The 20,266-nt window shown below is 37.3% G+C and overlaps 2 protein-coding genes across 2 annotated transcripts in view; one reads left to right on the top strand and one right to left on the bottom strand.

Moving 5' to 3' along the window:
• LOC129775317 (cryptochrome-1-like) overlaps positions 1 to 12,526 on the bottom strand; it is a 46,012-nt gene extending 33,486 nt beyond the window's left edge. Inside the window, exon 1 of the mRNA XM_055779923.1 lies at positions 12,387 to 12,526. Within this exon, the coding sequence (XP_055635898.1) occupies positions 12,387 to 12,390 (4 nt within the window). The 5' untranslated portion in view covers positions 12,391 to 12,526. The remainder of the gene's footprint in view (positions 1 to 12,386) is intronic.
• Positions 12,527 to 12,610: 84 nt separating this feature from the next.
• On the top strand, positions 12,611 to 14,080 carry LOC129775318 (leucine-rich repeats and immunoglobulin-like domains protein sma-10). The gene is made up of 2 exons (XM_055779924.1): positions 12,611 to 12,753; positions 12,811 to 14,080. The coding sequence occupies exons 1-2, from the start codon at positions 12,689 to 12,691 to the stop codon at positions 13,973 to 13,975; spliced, it is 1,230 nt and encodes a 409-aa protein (XP_055635899.1). The 5' UTR covers positions 12,611 to 12,688; the 3' UTR covers positions 13,976 to 14,080.
• The last annotated feature ends 6,186 nt before the right edge of the window (positions 14,081 to 20,266 follow it).

The following is a 20,266-nucleotide window of genomic DNA, read 5'->3' as shown; positions in this document are numbered from 1 at the left end:
AGGAGGCCACAATGTAGACGGGACTATCATCGTGCGAATTGGGTGGAATTCCAGCAGCTTATCGACAACAATATTGATCGAAAGATATCGAAAGAACAGTCAGCTATATTCAAACTGCAGTTATTGAGGCTCGCCAAAACCACATCCCAGAAACGATTCAGGTGAGTGACTCTGTTCAAATTGATCCAATTACTAAACATTTGATTAGACTTCGGAACCTCTATCGAAGACAGTACCAACGTACTGGTATTCGAGAGAGGAAACGACAGTATAATCAGTTAACCAAGGTTATCCAGACCAGAATGATTAATCTCCGTAACAAAAAATTCGCAAAAGATATTAGTAAACTTCCGAATAACTCCAAGCCATTTCGGAGGCTCGCCAAAATTCTCAAGACCAAGTCAAATCCTATTCCTTCTCTTCTTCAACCTGACAATTCAGAACGATCGATAACACCTGCCGCAAAGGCTAATGCAATTGGCAAAAATTTCGCTAGTTCACACAATCTTGGCCAGAACATTACAAGTCCATCTGAAGCTTCGGCGAATGATACTGTAAGGGCTATTGACAATGTCCATTCTGTACCTCAAGAGAATGAAATCATCTCGACTGCAGAGGTTATCTCGGTTATACTCTCGTTGAAGAATGTGAAGGCCCCCGGCTTCGATAGTATATTTAACATTGAGTTGAAACATCTTAGTAACAACTTATATGAAACTATGACTTCTGACTTCAATAGATGTCTATCACTTGGCTACTTCCCCTCGAGTTGGAAGTTGGCAAAAGTGATCCAGATACTAAAACCCGGAAAAGATCCTTCTTCTTCAAAGAGCTATCGACCAATTAGCCTTCTCTCAGCAATTTCGAAAGTATTCGAAAAAAATATATTAACGCGCATTCTTGCTTTTGTAACTGAGCACAAAATATTTGTGGATGAGCAGTTTGAATTCCGAAAAAGCCATTCTACCATTCACCAGTTTCGTAGAGTATACAACATGATCAGACGAAACAAGTCAGTTTCAAAATCATCTGCCATGGCACTTCTTAATGTTGAAAAAGCATTTGATAATGTTTGGCATAATGGTCTCATTTACAAGCTTCAGAACTTTGGTTTTCCTACATACTTGATAAAAATTATCAAAAATTATCTTTCTGATGGGGCGTTCAATGTTTCTATAAAAAATATTTCATCAGAGAAATTCATCGTGAATGCAGGTGTTCCTCAAGGATCCATCTTGGGACCAATTCTTTTCAATTTCTACACTTCAGATATTCCCCCACACCCATCTGATGGGAAACTGTCACTATTTGCAGATGACACTGCCATCATTTACAAGGGCAGAAGGATCACAGAACTAAGATCTAAACTTCAAAGAGGCTTAGACGCTTTGTCTGGATATTTCAATAATTGGAAAATATGCATCAATGCAGCAAAGACACAAGTCATGTTGCTTCCCCACAAGAACACTCCAAAGCTTGTTCGAAAGCTCACCTTCAAAGCACACATTGACAAAATAGACACCAGGTGCAACATTTTAATAAGGTCATTGTATCCCCTGATCAATGGGTACTCTCGATTATCTCTAAGGATGGGTTTAGACTAGTGATATATTCATGTGAAGAAATATGATGAGATTTATAGAAATCGCATCAACCGTTTACACTAGCGTGAACTTCTATAATGAATATATTCATACCTTCGGTGAAATTATTCACCTGAACTAGAACTGCATCCAACTTTGGTGATTTCTCACCAGTGAGAAATTCACAAGCGTTTACATATGCTGAATTTAATCAAGTTATATATACCTCGAATAAGTGTATCATATTTATTCTCATCCGTTTACACCTATTTCCAGGTGAATAAATCCATCTATAGCTATAGATCTCCCTAGTGTAAACCCGCCATAACGAATAAACTTGCAGTACACAAACAAATAATATTTCCAATTATCGCATATGCGATGCCCATTCGGGAGTGCTGTGCACACAAATTAAAACTTCAACGCATACAAAATAAAATTCTCCGTATGATTCTAAACTCTCCACTCAGAACGCGAAATTCGGAGATACATCAGCTGGCCGGGATTAAAACCTTGGATGAAATTATCAATAATAATTGCATGAAATTTGAACAGAGTTGCGCTCTCTCAATACACGGAATAATACAAAATCTGTATGATTATGCTACCTGACTTTCTAGTCGTTACCTTTCAAGGTAACGGCTTTTCGTTTGGGTAGATATATTTATTTCCACTTAGATAAGTAGTTACAATAAGTTGGGACAATGTAAATAATTTGGGGAGGGTATCTTATAAGTTAGATTTAGGTATAAAAAAAAGGTAACAAAAAAAAAACTAGAAAAGTTTAGGCATGATTTTACAATAGGAATATGAAACAATCGGATAATGTGTATGATAAAAATCATTACAAAACTTGACATTGCAACTTAAAGATGTAGAACTCTAGGTTGATCACTTTAAATGTAGTATTATATTATAATGTAAACCAAATTAAGAAATAAAAAGAATCTAAGTGAAAAAAAATACATTCATTACGATTTGTTCGCTCGTTGGATTCACATGCAGTTGTTTCTAACAAACACGAAGGCACCGAAGACTAGTGGAATAGTGGAAAAGCCGCCAAAAAGTTCGACACGGCGCAGAAGAATATCCCGGAAACCGACAAGAAGAAAGAGAAGGAATCATATGCTATCTACATCATAAGGTACAGAGGAAGGTTCATTCCGACACCGGTTTCTCATCGAAGGCGATGAGCGTCATGAGCTTCGTCAATGCATCTTTGAGCATATCGTAGCGGAAGCCTCGCGTATTACCCACTGCAATAAGCGGTCAACCATTACGGCGTGGGAAATTCAGATCGCAATCAGTCTGTTGCTGCCCGGTGAACTTGCATGAGGTTTCCGAAGGTACCAAAGCGGTGACGAAGTATACCAGCTCCTAATAAAGAGCGTTTTCCGACTGCTGATCCGAAAGCAAACCCTAAAAAGGGTCTTTTTCAGGACCACAAAATCATCTTTAATCTAAAGAGTTTAATGTTTTGTTATCACTCGATATCCCTATCTTGTTCGGCTAAACCTTCCTGTTTAGCGATTGCGTTTGCTACTCGCTACAGCTTTCACAGTTGGAAAATTTCTTCCCATCCAGCTTGTGACATGTTGTACAGTAAATTACATTTAATGCGATGTGCCGAAGCACCACACAGTGTCGCATTGGAGGCGATTTTAACCTGTAATTGAACAAAATTACAAAATTAAATAATCGGAAAAGTCCCCAACCATCAATAAGCTCAGAACAACTGCCAAATCCACATACTCATCATATCCTGGCAACCAAAACATGAAAAAATCAATTTGTGTTTTATTATTAATTTGGATATTATTTTAGAATGCATTGAACTGTATTTCGTAAACTCTTTTTTTAAAGGTTTAATGGCCTACTTGTTCAGTGCCAAGATTTTCATTCAACCCCCTATATCTTCCGGTTAGACGTAGTCCTACGTCAAAATTTTTCGCGCATACAGCAGGAATAACGAATAGAAATTGGTTTAAATGCTCAATGAATACCCCTTATAGCATCAAACTTCAAGCTTGTTTCTCTCGAAATCATAAAAATGTCACATGGTCCGGTTTGATTTAACACCGACGATATATTCTACATTTGGTTGATACATTATTTTTTGTCATGAAAACAAATCCGAGAGTAGGTACAATGATTATATTAGTAAGGTATTTTCAAATATCATTGGCACCTAGTGAACGCGAGTTGCTTCCGAATCCAAGAGCGAATACACCCAGGTGTTCTTTTAATGGAGGATACAAACCTCGTAAAAAACCGCATAAGAAACGTTTATTGGGAAATTCGCGTAAAAAAAAGTCACAGGATGGTTGTGTGCGAGACACGACCGCATAGTTGACGTAGAATTCCGTTAGACTATCTGTTGATTTTGGATATGTTTGAAGAATTACATCGTTAAACTCTTTGATAATGATTTGGTGACCCTGAAAAGGGCCGTTTTGCTTGGTTGATGGGTATTGTATGTTAACTCCACCAGTGTTTACCAAGTAATGATGGCAGAAGGATGGTGAACAGTCGTTGGATAGTGCGTATCAGTATCAGTGCGTATCAAAGATACCGAAGTGGAACAAGATAGGATAAAAACCGCCCTCTGTGATCCTAGACGAGATGCCTCTTGTGATATGTATGTATGAAATATAGAAAAGAAACTCACCGATGTAATATAAGATAATTACCAATACCGAACACAATTATCATTTTTTCTCATCAGTAAAAACATGTTAATTTAATATAGAGAAAACATTTGAAATGGAAAAGGTATTTTTTATAATTCTTAATTTCTGAGTGTTTATTCAACCCAATGCAAATTTTAATTGGACTAACAACACCTAATACTATATGTAGAAGATATGGGAAATCACTTTTTTGAATATTTCTTCGCTTTTCCAATTTTTCTCGTCGTATAAACTTCCCTTGGGTGAAAATGAACACAAAAAACATACAGCTTAAACCAAACGACCCGTTCTCGAGCGCGAACACACCTTGGTTTTTAATTTTAGGAAATTAAAACAAATTGTTTCATATATCAAGTCATTTTTAACACAACTGCTATCATATACAGTTCAACACTTACACTTGTGCTAAACGTTTCACAATAAACGATCGGTCATTGAAATGAAATTTCACGAAGCAACCCCCAACTTGCATATATTTGCAGTGCCGATTTCCCCCATGCAGCTTGGTTTTGATGTCTCTGTTAGGGAACACATTTCGGTAGGAACAAAAGTTCCCCTATTTTCATGTATTTGCAATGTCGATTTCCACCAGGCAGCTTGGTTTAGATGTCTCTGTTAGGGATCCGCCGCATATGTCGTCAATTTCGATCAGAAGTGGGTATTTCCGTTAGGATAGCGGATGAGATTTTTCAATTGTTCGATAGTTAGTTTCATGACATATATTATTTTCTTCAATATAAAAAATTGTTATGGAGTGTCGAAATCGATTGACGCAAAAATTTCGTCAATCCATCATGAAATGACTGAGCAATAAGCGTTCGAAATTGGACAATTTTTACGATTTGCTCGATTTTCGATTTTCCATTTGTATCCCAATATGTTCCCGAAAGACGTAATCCTACGTCAAAACAGATCACCTAGAATCCACGTGAGATTCGTGATAGGGTGCGGCACCATTTTTCGTCATAATAACTAAGGTCTGTCCCAAGCACTAATTACTGTCATATACTCTGAGGAAGCATAAGGGAGAAATGTGGGCTGAGGAAGAGATGTAATATTGCTCACGTTTTTTCACCCGAGAACTGCGGGTAAAAAAAAACGCGTTAATTGGAAAATCCGCGTGAAAAACTGCGGTAAAAAACCGCGTTAAAAACCTGGATGCTTATGAAAATTATGCCTTTCAAATGCGTTCCAAATCTCGATCACATTCCATCTCAATCCAGTAACTCCCGTCGAACATCGATCTGTACTCCGGAACCGGTATACACCGGTAGGGCAACGTGATGGCGCTGGAAAAAATTCTACACAAATGTTGGTAGCTGTACAAACGCTAGATCTTGATACGAATCTCACGGAACAAGTTGAAACAGTGAGTAGGAATAGAAAACTTTTTTTTATTTGAGAACAACAAATTCCTACTTTGAAATAAGCGTGTGATACTGTTTACCACGCTAGCCTTTCCTCACCTTTTCTGGCGCATGAAACAACCCGTGATTGGTGAAAATCGTGTTGAAGCAGTTGCTGTATGCATGCTTGGAAGCACGAGGAAGGGCGCATTTTCTATTTCATTTCATTCAGCAATTCAGCTTTTTGAACTTTTTGAACAAACAGTTGCAGTGATGCTTTTGAATCCGAACACTTTTTCATTACATTCAATATCGTGCCAAAACCATGACATTTTTTGCATGTTGAATTAATGTGACTGATACTTACTATTGTGTCAATTTAGTTTAATGTCATATATAGTATCTAGCTGTTAACAAACAAAAATCAAATTCAAAAATCAATGTGAATTTCACAAAGCCATGTCCGGTATAAAAAGCACATTCAGAAAATGATTTTAAATCCGGCCGGATCAAAAGTTGACAATTAAATTTCTCATTAAGGGAGTTGCATAAGGGTTTGTTGGAAGCCTTAGTATGGAGTATGGAGAGTGGAGTAAAGATTTTCGATCCAGGAACTCGCAAAACTCTTCGGTGTACAGGACGGGGTCGATTATATGATCTGTTTGTATGTACATGGGTAACTTTGTAACTTTGTCTGTAGCGCCGTCCCACATTAATAGAAATTACCTCCCCTTCCTGTTGACCGATTGATTTGAAATTCGGAACACACCTTTTCGCGACCGACATCGCGAAAGAGGAGCAAGAATCGAAAAAAAGCAACATTCCTTTCCCATCCTTATCGTTTTCCCATGAAGCCTCTCCTTCCTATCACAATCACAACCACGACCAACACAATAACAATAACACATATGTGCATGCAAACCGATTCCTGCTAATATACCATCATTCCAAATCCAAACGCCACAAGTGCAGCATCGCGAATAAATACGATAGTATTTTAGTTGTACACCCATAGCTCGCTTTATGTCCTAGATACGTTCCACGAAATTCGGCCGCGAAGCGAAAAGCCGTTTAAGGAATCATTTATTCTAATACAATTTCATCTGATTGAATTTGTAATCAGATCGGTTCCAAATTTGTAAAATATGTAACATGGTTTATCATTCAAAATGCATTTTATCTTTTTATTTTTATTGACGTAGGACTACGTCTAACCGGAAGATATAGGGGGTGAAATGGAAATCTAGGCACTGAACAAGTAGGAAAAAATGCAAGATTTGGAACGCTTATAACTCGAGCATTTCTCAATAGATCGCAAAGGTTTTTGCATCAATTGATAGGAAATATATCTACGCATCTATCATAACGAATAACATTTCATTTTTCTTGAGATAAATAATTGAATAATTGTGAAATATCAAGCATTGTCAAAATACACTATGTGCCCATTTTTGATTGGTCCATTTTGTGCTCCTCAAATCGTACCGACCAAAACGGGCAACCAGAGCAGCAGCGAAATAGAATGAAGCACGATTGGAAAGGAAAAAGAAAAAACTGAACGAAACATTGGTCGCAGTCTCACACATGCGTAATTCTCGAGCCAGCCAGTCAGCTTAAAAATCCCCGCTCCGCTGCCGTAACGATCATTCTCATTCAAACCGTACACCACATCAGTTCGCATCACAACACATCAACAAATCAACCCAAGCAGCCATGTCTGGACATGGTAAAGGAGGAAAAGTGAAGGGAAAGGCAAAATCCCGCTCGAACCGTGTTGATCTGGAGTTCCCCGCAAGGGTAGCTAGGCCGAGCGCGTTAGTACCAGTGCACCAGTCCACCTAGCCGGCGTTATATAGTTTCGGCCGCCGAAGTGATCGAGTTAGCTGGCAAAGCTGCTCGCGACGATAAGAAAACCCGCATTCGGAACAGAACACATTCGGTTCGGTGGACATCAAGACAACAGGCAGTTGCAGCGAGTGGCGAGTGGCAAACGCAATCGCAAAACGGTATCAGGTAGCAGAAGAAAAAAGTTTGTTCTTTATACAAACTGCTTTGGTGGCAAATCCAGAACAAGGTGGCATCGAAGGCGTTCGAAATGGTTTTTTTCAAAACCACGAGTACTAAGTTTTCTAAATTGGAACCATTCCATAAAACAAGGCGCTTTTCAGGGCCATTAAACCTTTCAAAAAAGAGTTTAGGAAATACAGTTCAATGCTTTCTAAAACATTATCCAAAATAATAATAAAACACAAATTGATTTTTTCATAATTTGTTTGCCAGGATCTGATGAGTATGTGAATTTGGTAGTTGTTCTGAGCTTATTGATAGTTGGGGACTTTCCAGATTATTCAATTTTCACCAATTCTTAAATTGTTTCCAGATTTAAAGTACAGTAATCTACAATTAGTTCGACATTTAGCTAATTGGACGGACATGTAATGTGACTTATTTAGTTGGACATTTTTGTAAACATAGAGATCCAAATTATGACCCCACATTGAAAGTCGACACTGTACCACTGTCATCACAAATGTTCAATTACAGGTTAAAATCGCCTCCAATGCGACACTGAGTGGCGCGTCAGCACGTCGCATTGAATGTAATTTACTGTACAACATGTCACAAAGCTGGATGGGAAGAAATTTTCCAATTGTGAAAGCTGTGGCGAGTGGCAACAAATCGCTAAACAGGAAGGTTTAGCCGAACAAGATGGGGATATCGAGTGACAACAAAACAATAAACTCTTTGATTGAAGATAATTTTGTGATCCTGAAAAGGACCCTTTTTAGCCTGCATGTGAATCCAACGAGCGAACAAATCGTAATGAATGTATTTTTTTGCCATCGCTCCCTTTTAACGCACATTCGTTCGTCTCGTTGGACTCGCCCCTCTGGCTGAGTCTGCCGATTTGTCTCTATCCTGTGAGTGTGTACCGCTAGAGTATAAAACACGCGGACCCCAAAAAAATATCTTATTTTCTTTCAAACCGTAAACCCGTGTGGTTGTACGGCATCGGCATCGTGGACGTAACAAAGGAGGACAAGTTAAGGGAAAGGCAAAGTCTCACTCGAACCGTGCAGGTCTCCAGTTCCCTGTTGGTCGCATTCACTGATTGCTCCGCAAGGGTAACTAGACCGAACGGATTGGTGCCGGAGCACCAGTATACCTAACAGCGATTATAGAGTTTCGGCCGTCGGAGTGCTCGAGTTGGCTTGCAAAGCTGCTCACGACAATCAGAAAACCCGCATCAAGAACAGAGCAGCTTCGGTTCGGCGCTCATCAAGGCAACAATTAGTTTCAGTGAGTGGCAAAGTGTTTCTCCGGCACGTCGCATTAAATGTAATTTACTGAACAATATGTCGCAAGCTGGATGGGAAGAAATTTTCCAACTGTGAAAGCTGTGGCGAGTGGCAAACGCAATAGATAAACAGGAAGGTTTAACCGAACAAGATGGGAATATCGAGTGATAACAAAAAAACAACACCAAAGGTTCTTTTCAGAACCATCAACATTATCATAAAGAGTAAACAGTAAACTAATCCATTTTTCAGGTAGATAGGTAGGTATTCACGTAGGAGAAGAAAATAAAACAATATATTTAAAATATATATTTAACAAAAGCTGTCCCCTTTGTATAGTCCTACGTCACTCCGGTTATGTCCCCGACATTACCCATCCGTCTTTTTCATTTCAATCTAAAATTAAATTCATTTCATTTAAGTCAAAAATACATACATAACATAAACATAAAACATACAATACATACAACATACATACATAAAAACCAACAATAATCTATAGACAAAAAAGGAACAATTTTATGTTGCATGGAATATGAATGCATACCTAATTTGTATGTTGCTTAAGTTATTGTCTCGCAAATATGTTTTCACTTCTGTACAAAAGTGATTTTTGAAACAATCCTCAGTTTTTTTCGCCGTTATAACGAAACATTTTAGGCCGTGAATCGAAAACGTGCCCGAATTGAAGAGGGCTGTTATAGCGAGATGCCGTATAAAGAGCGGCCGTATAGCGAGGAATGGGTGTATTCCAAAGTGTTTTATTTTCTCCAGTGCAAGTCATATTCCGTATATTCCCTAATCCTGAGCTATCATCCTGGCCTCCTTCAGCCGAAGGAACCGCCATTATCCTCAATGATGTGATCCACCACACCTTTATCTCTGCAGTCATTGTAAAACTGCGTGTTTCATGATCTTAAAAATCCAAGATGGCGATCGCTAAAAAAGGGCGAATTTCATATTTTCTCTGAATCCCATCCATATGGGTATCAAACGAAAGGGCTTGACTAGTAGAACTCAGTTATTTATGAAAAATGCAAATCCAAAATGGCCACCAGCACAAAATGCCACCATATATATATTTTCCAAACCTATCAATATGGGTATCAAATGAAAGGCCTTGACTAGTAGAATACAGTTATTGATGAAAAATGAACATCTAAGAACTCCATCAATATGGGTATCAAACGAAAGGGATTGACTAGTAAAAGACAGTTATGTATGAAAAATGCAAATCCAAAATGGCCGTCACCACAAAATGGCGCCACATATGTATATATATATTTTTTCAAAACTGCACCAATATGAGTATCAAATGAAAGAGCTGTACTAGTATAATACAATTATTGATGGAAAATCCAAATCCAAAATGGCCGTCACCACAAAATGGCCCTTTTGATTTTTTTCAAAATTGCTACACAAGTAACATTACCATTATTAATTGTCTTTACCATTTTTCTTAAAAAAATCATCAGTGTATTCTTGAATATTTACTCCTTATCAAATTGTACGAAATAATATATGTTGAGCTTTACATACGAATATTTCGAAGAAGGGTCATTTGACCCGCTGTGGAAGGAATAGGTATATATAAATATCGGTAGGTTTAGTGTTAATAAAGGAAGGGATGTGATAACTACTAACTGCCACTTGCCTAATTATTTTCTAGCTTTTAGTACATTATCTGTATTATTATTATGTTTAATCACAATGAAACCGTTGAATTTAAAAAGTATTTTTCACTTATTTTATTTTCTAGTTTTTAGTACATTATCTATATCATTAGTATATTTTTCTACAGCAAAACCGTTCAACTTTTTTTTTAAATTTTGGATTTGCATTCTTCATACATAACCGTGTTCTACTAGTCATTCTCTTTCGTGTGATACCCATATTGATGTGCCATCTTGGATTTATATTTTTCATCACTAACTGTATCTCACTAGTCAAGCTCTTTCATTTGATACCCATATTGATGTGGTTCTGAAAAAAAAATTCATGGTGCCATCTTATAGTGGCGGCCATTTTGGATTTGCATTTTTCATAAATAACTGCATTCTACTAGTCAATCCCTTTCATTTGATACCCATATTGATGCCGGTTTTGATAAGAAAAAAAATGTGGCGCCATTTTGTGGTGGCGGCCATTTTGAGTTTGCATTTTTCATAAATAACTGTGTTCTACTAGTCAATCCCTTTTCTTTTGATATCCGTATTGATTGGGTTCTGGGAGAATGTGTAATACGCCATTTTGTAGTGGCCGTCATCTTAGATTTACATTTTTCGTAAATTACTGTATACTACTACCTTTCATTTGATACCCATATTGATAGGATTTTGAAAAGATATATGTATATAGTGCCATCTTGTAGTGGTCATCTTGTGAAAATACAATAAATAATTGAAACAATAAAAAGCTTTTGTACCAAACGTAGTCCCGCTACTTATGACGCGCCCGTTCATATGTTTTACAAAAATCAATAAATAATTTCTCTCAAAGAAATGCTGCTGACAACATGTGTCCCGAATTAAGACCAGATTTCAAATCATAATTCAAAAAGTGTCCGGATTTAAAATCACGACACAATGAAATAAATCTCAAATTTTGAACAAATACAACATGATTTTATGGAATTCTGTGATTCATAACTGAAAATGCCTTCTAATTGTATAGGAACGCTAACTTTTTATGCTATGATATGTTAATATTTTTTAGTAGTTGAAGTTATTATCGTAAGCGCTTAAGCGTCCGGATTTCGATGCATTACTATACTCGATGTTTGTAAAACTATTGAATATTAAGGCTGATTTAGACGATGCCAGTCAGCGCTCTAGTTGAAGTATCCAGTGAATAGAGAACAGACACTCTGTTCAAGTTAGAGGCCAATTACTTGTTCGATACTGGTACAAGTAACTTGGACAGAGTGTCTGTTCTCTGTTCACTGGATACCTCAACTAGAGCGCTGACTGGCATCGTCTAAATCAGCCTTTAGTGAACAGCCAATTAGTGTTTAACACAATATATACATATGACCGGAGAGAAATATGGAAGACATACGCCTGGGACCGCACGTTTTGGGGCAAACTTGTACGCTTCATTTGTTCGGATTCCACGAATGAGATCGTTTCCTTCGGTGTGGATGAGACGAAGACGAGCCATCGGTAAGCCTTGTTAGATTCTTGGTAAACCAAGGATTTAACCATCAAGTGTAGAAAACACTGGTTCTTTTGTGATCCATCCGTAACAGACGGTACGCGAAACACGAGATAACTCGCGAGCGGTCTTCAATATGTTAATATAGTCAAAGCTATCAGAGTGAAGTTTAAGCTGCTTAATAATATCTCTTGACCTCTGGTAAATAATACACATTATTTACCGTTCATTATTGGTGGCAATGGAACTCAACGCAAACAAAGAAGGCCATTAATCTTTGAAATTCTAAAATGACGAATATAAGTCTAAACTTACCCATCTAAAATTAATCCTTTGCAATTAATATTTTGTATTCCATATTTTGACGGTGATAATATTGTTCAATCTAAACCTCACCCATTCTCGACATGGACTAACCAAACTGAGCAATAAAAACAAGCCATCGTACGCGAATAAGCACTTTTTGGCTCTCTAATCCAGAGGTTAAGGAAAACAGTTTATTGGGGCGAGCAGCGGTTGGCGGATTGCTTATCAGTTTTAAAAACAAGCCCGATCGACGACGGCTTTCCGCACAACTGACACTCAATCGCTCATCATTGTCAGTTTCACTGGAAACAATGAAAGTATTGGAAGCAATCAAGGGTTTATATCGCCCAGAAATGGCGTCTTTTCGTGTCCTGTTGTAAGTTTTGTGTCGCATATTTCTTGTTTAACTTACTCAGAACGTTCTGCTTTGTAGCATTTTTCTGATCCTCAATTGTTTGAAGATATATTGTGAGGAAATTTATAAATGTGAAACACCATCGATCGGTGGAGTTTGTCGTTTGAGCGGTGTTACGATAGAATCCCTCGATGATATCCATACTATGGAACTTCCCGCCGAGCAGCAATTCGTTCAGTTCGTCGATGGAGCCATTCCTGACTTTGGTCAAGTGATCTACGAACAGCTCGAAAGTGTCACCAACTTAACGATCACCAATTCCGGAGTGAAGAAGTTGTTTGTCGCTCCGACTCTTGTATATCTGAACGCCAGTATGAACAATTTAACGCGTATCGAGCGAGCTTCCAGTGAAGACTACAGTACACTTCGGGTTCTTATCCTTTCACATAACGCATTCGATCGAGTACCCAATATCAAAGACTTCGTGGCTATTGAGACGCTAGATTTATCCGATAACAAAATGGATTCTGTGAATTTAGATTTATTCTCACGATTAACCAAACTCAGAGAGTTGGATTTGAGCAACAATAAGATTCGTTTTTTGGACACGGAAAACGGATTTAGTCTAAGGAGTTTAACAATATTGGAACTTCGAAAAAATCACCTGTTCGAACTGGACCTTACCAGGTGGAAGTTGCCAGCGTTAAGATCGCTTCACATCAGTTTAAACTTTCTGTCATACATAAACGGTGAAGATCTTCGCCAAGCGTTCCCAAAGCTCAGTGTACTTGGAATGTCCCGGAACCAGTGGAACTGTCGTTGTCTCTCGAAACTGACCTATTTCCTAGAGCAGCATTCTATATCTTTCACTCATGATGACTCACTATGTCTGGCGAACTATACTTCCATCAAACAGGTGTGCTGTTTGGATAGCTACGTCAACTATGTCACTCTCAATTCCCAACGGGACATTCGGTTGCTACAGCGAGAGATGGCTGCCATGAACACAACACTCGTTGTGAAGCTTGCAGCCGTGCGGGACGAGCAGAGTGTCCAGATTGCTGTTCTGGAGCAAAAGCTGACGGTCCAGGAGAAACAGATGGCGCTGATGAAAGACCATCTAACATCAATGGCACGTCTCATCGACGATTTGATCGAGGAATTATACCTGCGAGAGATGGAGGGCGAAGACAATGGAGGCATCTCTAGAAAAATGCCGCCTTCCGTCAAGGTTGTGTTTTGAAGAACTTGTGTGAAATACGCGAATGCGTGCCATTTAAAATATATCGCAAATTAAAAGTCACATGTGTTAGTGTTTGTACAATAAAGTAAAATATGTCACAATGAATTGTTTGAACAGATTTTTTACTCATCAGAAAACACAGATGTTGCAGAACGTACCGTTTTGTCTCATATTCCAAACAGTCTCAATTTCTAACACTTCATTTTTAAATATAAATTTAGTAAACTTTTATGTTATAAATAATTGAATAATGGAAACACAGACATTATTTGAGGTATAGACTTCATTTTGACATCATTTACTGGTATCAATACAGCCTTTAATTCATAATATTAGACATTTGCAAAAATGTGACAGTCAAAACCAATATTTGCGTTAGCAAATTCCGTAAAAAACAAACACCGTTCATTTTTCAATTTTTATAGTTGTTTCAACTATTTCGATTGCTGTTTTCATGTTGAGTGCTAGAAAATGGAAGAACCTACAATAACTGGGTGAAAGAAATGATATTCTATGTAGAAATCTTCATTAAAATTAATATTGAAGTAGTGTTCGGAATATGAATCAAATTTCTACGCATGATTCAAATTCCGAACACTTCATTTTCAAATGTAAATTTTCTGAACTTGAACCAATGCTTGAATTTTGCGTGAGAAAATTCTGTAAAAGACAAACATCGTTAATTTTTCAGTTTTTGTAGTTCATTCCACTATTTTGTTTGTTGTTTTCATGTTAAGTGCTAGAATTTGTACGAATCTACAATAAATGGATGAAAAAAACCATATTTTATGCAGAAATCTTCATTAAAATTAGTGTTCGAAGTATGAATCAATTTTCTACGCATGATTCAAATTACGAACACTTCATTTTTCAATGTGAATTTACTGAACTTTAATGTTATAAATAATTTAATAACCAAAACCTTCACATTATTTTGGTTATAGACTTCATTTTAACATCATTTATAGGTATTGATACCGATATAGCGCCCTTGGTCCAGAAACCGTGTAAACTATGATAAACAAATACCATCAATAATCAATAACGAAATCAACATCCAATTTTTTTACGAGTATAATATTTTTACAGAAAAGGCTAATTTGATTTTAATTTGATATATCGATCATATTAATCGGTCCAGTAGTTCAAAAGATATGATTTTTTTAATGCATTCTGGCTGTTCGGAATATAAGTCAGTGACAAAAATGATGTTCGGAATTTAAGACAATAGTTACATATTTTTAGTTTTTCACCATAAATATGTATTTTTTAATCAACTTCATTGTAGTCAAATGAAAAAGAAGGCTCTATTGTATTCAAAAATTAATTTAATTTCGTGAAAGAGTACCATTTTGAGTAATGAGACACTGTTTAATGACCATCAAAGCTTAAGTGTTCGGAATTTGAGACAAAACGGTATTTTATTTACAGCAAACGTTACGGTACGTTGAAAAGTGTCTTTAAACAATCGAAAGTACAGGATTTTCCATCTTTAAATTCCGAAAGTAAATTGAAATGAAACACACTTAGAATTCGAATTTCGATGAAACTTTTATTTCAAATTAAAGCTTGGTTTATGCCATTATGTGGGAAATACAACATCATTCAAATGTCCACCTAGGGCTTCCTCGCACACCTTGATCCGGAACAGGTAATTTTCGATGACTTTTCGGCACATATGGGGCGGTATCTCGGTCATAACTTCACGAATGTTGTCTTTCAAATGTTTCAAATGTGCCTCATCGCTGAAGAAAATTTCATGCGAAAATTAAGCATTTTGCTGCTGTTGTTCCCAATCGACGTATGCCCGACGCATTCCATGGTCACCACGCTCTAATTTTTGTACCAGTTGGACTTTATATGGATGTAGGTGCAAGTCCAAATGCAAAATTCGCCACAATGATGTGTTTGACAAGCCCAATTGCTGAGCACGCCGTGGAATCGAAACATTCGGGTCATCCTCCACACTGGCAGCAACAGCAGCAATATTTTCGGCCGAACGCACATTACGATGATGCACAGGTTTCACAATATCCGCTACGGATCCAGTTTCTTCGAATTTACGCACTACATTAGCGATTGTGTGCTCTGTAGGCCGTCCATGACGACCAAAATCCGTCCGTAATGCTCGAATAACATTTGCCGGTTTTTCATCATTTTTATAGTATAATTTAACATATTTACCACGTTGTGCGATGCTACAACGATCCATATTGTAAAATGGCAGACATTCAACTAACGATATGACGCTTTGGTTGACAGCTATGTCAAACGGTTGTCAGCGCAGGGCTGTATACTTTCGGAAGCCCGAAATGGAAAACCCTGTAGTATTTCCAGCATTTCTCGCTTTTACCATCGACCCAATAAAAAGGTCTACAAGTCTATCTACATAACATGCAAATCATTACACGATACAACGTTTTTTTGACCTGGCTTTTGTTTTTACTTTTGACTTAAAACAATGGCAATGGAAGAGAGATACTCCTTTCGTATTAAAAAAAAAAAGTTTTTAGGTTTTCTAGCTTCAAAATTTTCTAGAAGCAAAATATCTGAAAACTAAAAAAAGTACCATGTAGCCAAAGGTTGTATTGCTATGAATAGATTCAAAATCGGTCAAGAATTGCGCTTCAAACAGTACTCTTTCAAGGCAAAGAAGCGCTCGATAAACTATGCGAAAATCTCATTTTGGGGAGAAAGTCATCAATACCTCGCGTAATATCGATCATATAATTTCAAGTTTAGGCTCTATGTAAAGGTTTTATTCCACACCAAAAAATAATCTTTTGCTGTTTTTTTATTGTTCCATTCAGTTGTGAGCAGGGTTGCCAATAATATTTTTCAAAAAACGGGAAGATTGCTCTTTAAAAACTGGAAGAAAACTGGATCATGTTAAACCGTGTTATTTTAAAAAGATCGGCTTCAAAATGATTTTTTTGCCCATTCCAATGATTGAGAGATAGAGTTTCCTTCGAAGCGTCGTGTAGTATTTTTATGTAGTTCATTAAACGGCGAAATGAACAATTAATTAATCCCACTACTCGAACATTACTGTGAGACAATATTTGAGGATCTTTTTTGATTTCTGTAGTGTTCCTTTTGACCATATCCGATCATTGTCGCTTTTGCGTAGATGGTTCCAGCTCCCACCCGTTAACATTTGAAAGCGGTTCTATCATGCATCAAATAGGAGAGTTTAGATCATGCGTAATGTCAATGCTATTTAGAGACCATAAGAAACTAATATCCCATTGATGTAAACGAAAACAAGATTACTTGTGTTTTATGTTCATATCAATCAAAGTCAATGGAACACATTGACTCTATGCTCTTCTGAAATTTAGAATGATTTATCTATGAACCTATTTGGGTGCGATATTTCGTTATGAACATTGCCAGTCGTGATTGATATTATAGTTCAAGTCTAAACTTCAGTAAATTTTGGAGAACCTGTAATATCTGATATTTATATAAATTCAAAAGCAGTGTAGCACGCACTGTGCGCTAACCGTATTGTATTCGGAAGTGTAAGCGAGAGAAAAAAACACTGAATTGAAAAAAAGGTCGATCCAAGGTAAAAACACATTGAATCGATCGAACGATGAATGTCAAAAAAACAGGAAGTGGGTTATATCTATGGTATAACCGCAATGGTGACGTAGGACTATCGTTGATTTAGTGATCATTTGTTTGAAGTTGAATGAATTCATTCTGAATGAATGAATAAATGAATATTTGACGGACTTCGAAAACGAGAGCGTTACGTTGGAGGTACAAGGTTTATGCATCCAATATTGGATACGAAAATATCCTACTGATGGGGATGAATAATCTTCAGAAGCTTTCCTGCTAATTGCACTTGATTGAAAAATCACAGAATTCGCTTAAGTATGCTTTTTGTGGGTGGTTGAATCGAGAGAAGGTGTGGTTTACGATGGCAATTTGGAAGGCAAACTAGAGGGGAATGAACCCTCTGAGTTTGAAACATTCGGCGACTGAGCAATAATCGATTGAAAATTATATAATTTTCGCGATGCGAAACATTTTCCGTTGCGCGTACGATATTGGATACGAAAATTTCCTACTGATGGGGAAGAATAATTTTCAGAAACTTTCCTGTTAATTGCGATTGATTGAAAAATCACAAAACCAAATGTATTTGGTTGTAGTGTTGTATGAATAGAAAACATTAGAATAAACTCTTTCGCATCAATGTATTTTTCAATTCCCAGGGGAACTGGCAGAGTATGTTTCAGCAACGATTGAATCTTTCCGGAATTTTCTCGATGCTGAATGGCATCCAAACGAAGAGTTCCACGCGTGTATGTGTGTGTGGCAGCTGCTCCGATCTCTTCCCGGGGAACCGTTTGTGGCATCACTTTCCTCCTGATGGATTCCCTAATGGCCTAAGGTGCACAAACAGGCTCTTGGTGACACCGTACATCCGCGCTTTCATGATAAACGAAGGGTTTCACCACAACAGCGACAACATGCTCCAATCGCTGTTCAATTATAACTGAGTGGATTTCCGAGCGCCGCTCGCTTATATACCGATTGGTGATTTCAATAGCCTGTTTTCGAAGCAATTTTAAGGCTATTAAAACAAGTTTTTGGATCAGAAAGTAACAAGTATATAACGCGTAGACATTTTATCTTTCGAATGAAGTGTTCATCATACCATTTCTTTCAGTTGTTAGGAGCTATTAACCCTCAAAATCTCGGTCTCCGGCGTAACGCTTTCGTTTTCGAAACTTTGATTTTACACCCCGGTATAGAAATGAAAGACGTAGTCCTACGTCAAAAACAAATTGGTCAAGGGATAGGAAGGGTGAGTGAGGAATATTATGTATACATTGTGAATTTATTTTACATAAAATGGGTAAAACTGTGTGCTTCACATATAAAAAACTGGATGAAACTGGATGATATTTCAAAAAACTGGAATATTTCAGGATTCAACTGTTTGACTGGATCGAGAGAAAAAAAACTGGAAGAATCCAGTTCAAACTGGAACATTGGCAACGCTGGTTGTGAGTTACAGGGTGTTAACAATGGAGGTCAACAAAGAGATAATTCGGTAAATTTTACACTATTTCTTTTATAAAGGCGAAAATTCAAGCCAGACTGCTGCAATTGTGAATGGTGTTTATTGTGCCGATACAACATCAATAAAATACGCAAAATTTAATTTTTTTTCTGAAGGTTTTTTAAATTTTTTTTTCAAATATTTTTTAAATTTTGTTTTTAGTGCAATACACTAAATTCAGATCTCTACTGTCAACAAAAGGGGCGTTCGAAGCTAACATTGCAACATTTCCAGAGTGATAAGAAATTAGGATCAACAGAAGATTGTAAAAATCTATTGCTAGACTTTTTCACCAATAAGGACCCACACTTCTATGATAGTGACATTATTAAGCTACCTTTAGAATGGCAACGAATTTTACAACAAGACGGTGCGTATTTGATCCAAATCAGACAATCCGAAGCATATTAGAAATAGTTTTGAAATTCACAAAAAAAAATAGATTACTTTTTCCCCAACCTAATATGATTTCTAGGTTCTGTACGATGAAACGTACTTCCTGGCAGTTTTAGATCGAATTGCTGGGTAGAAATTTTAAACCTCAATCGCCCGGATGAGTGCCCGGAAGAATGTAAAATCAAGAACAAATCGAAATTCTACAAAAAGTTCCTTGTCTGACAAACAAGTAACAGTTTTGGACTGGAAAGCGTGGAAAAGATTCGTTTCAGGGACCATGAACCATTAAATTTACCAAGAGAAGTGCCTATGGAAGAAACTACTGCCTTTTCTGGAGCACTACTCAAATTCCACCAAACATTGGTGAAAATGGAGTTACAGTGGTTCCAAAGGAGATTAGCGTGGTCAACACGCCGGATTTAACGCCAATTGAGGAACACTGGTCAATTGTGAAGATCATACTGAAGGTTGAAACTGCAATTGAACTGAGGTATTTCAACCGGAAACATAATTTGGCAGTCAAAGAAGTGGGAACAGAGCATGTGCAAAATGGCCCGAGCCGCGTACGAATAAAGATTCGAGCGATTGACGAATTGACGTTAGATTTACAACCAGATGGCACAGTCAGTAAAGAATGATGTTCTGTTTTTTAGTTTGAAATATGTTGGCAAATCTGCATTTTCCTAAAATTTCCCGTTTTAGAGTTTTCTTCCTACACTGCGTTGCACAACTATAGAACCACCAATATTTTCTGAGTTTCCAGAGATATGTAAGAAGTCGGTTGAATTGAAGTATATAGTGTAAGATATATA

This window comes from Toxorhynchites rutilus, chromosome 3 (genome assembly GCF_029784135.1).
Source record: "Toxorhynchites rutilus septentrionalis strain SRP chromosome 3, ASM2978413v1, whole genome shotgun sequence".
Classification (NCBI taxonomy): domain Eukaryota; kingdom Metazoa; phylum Arthropoda; class Insecta; order Diptera; family Culicidae; genus Toxorhynchites; species Toxorhynchites rutilus.
This window is presented reverse-complemented; position numbering and strand designations above follow the sequence as displayed.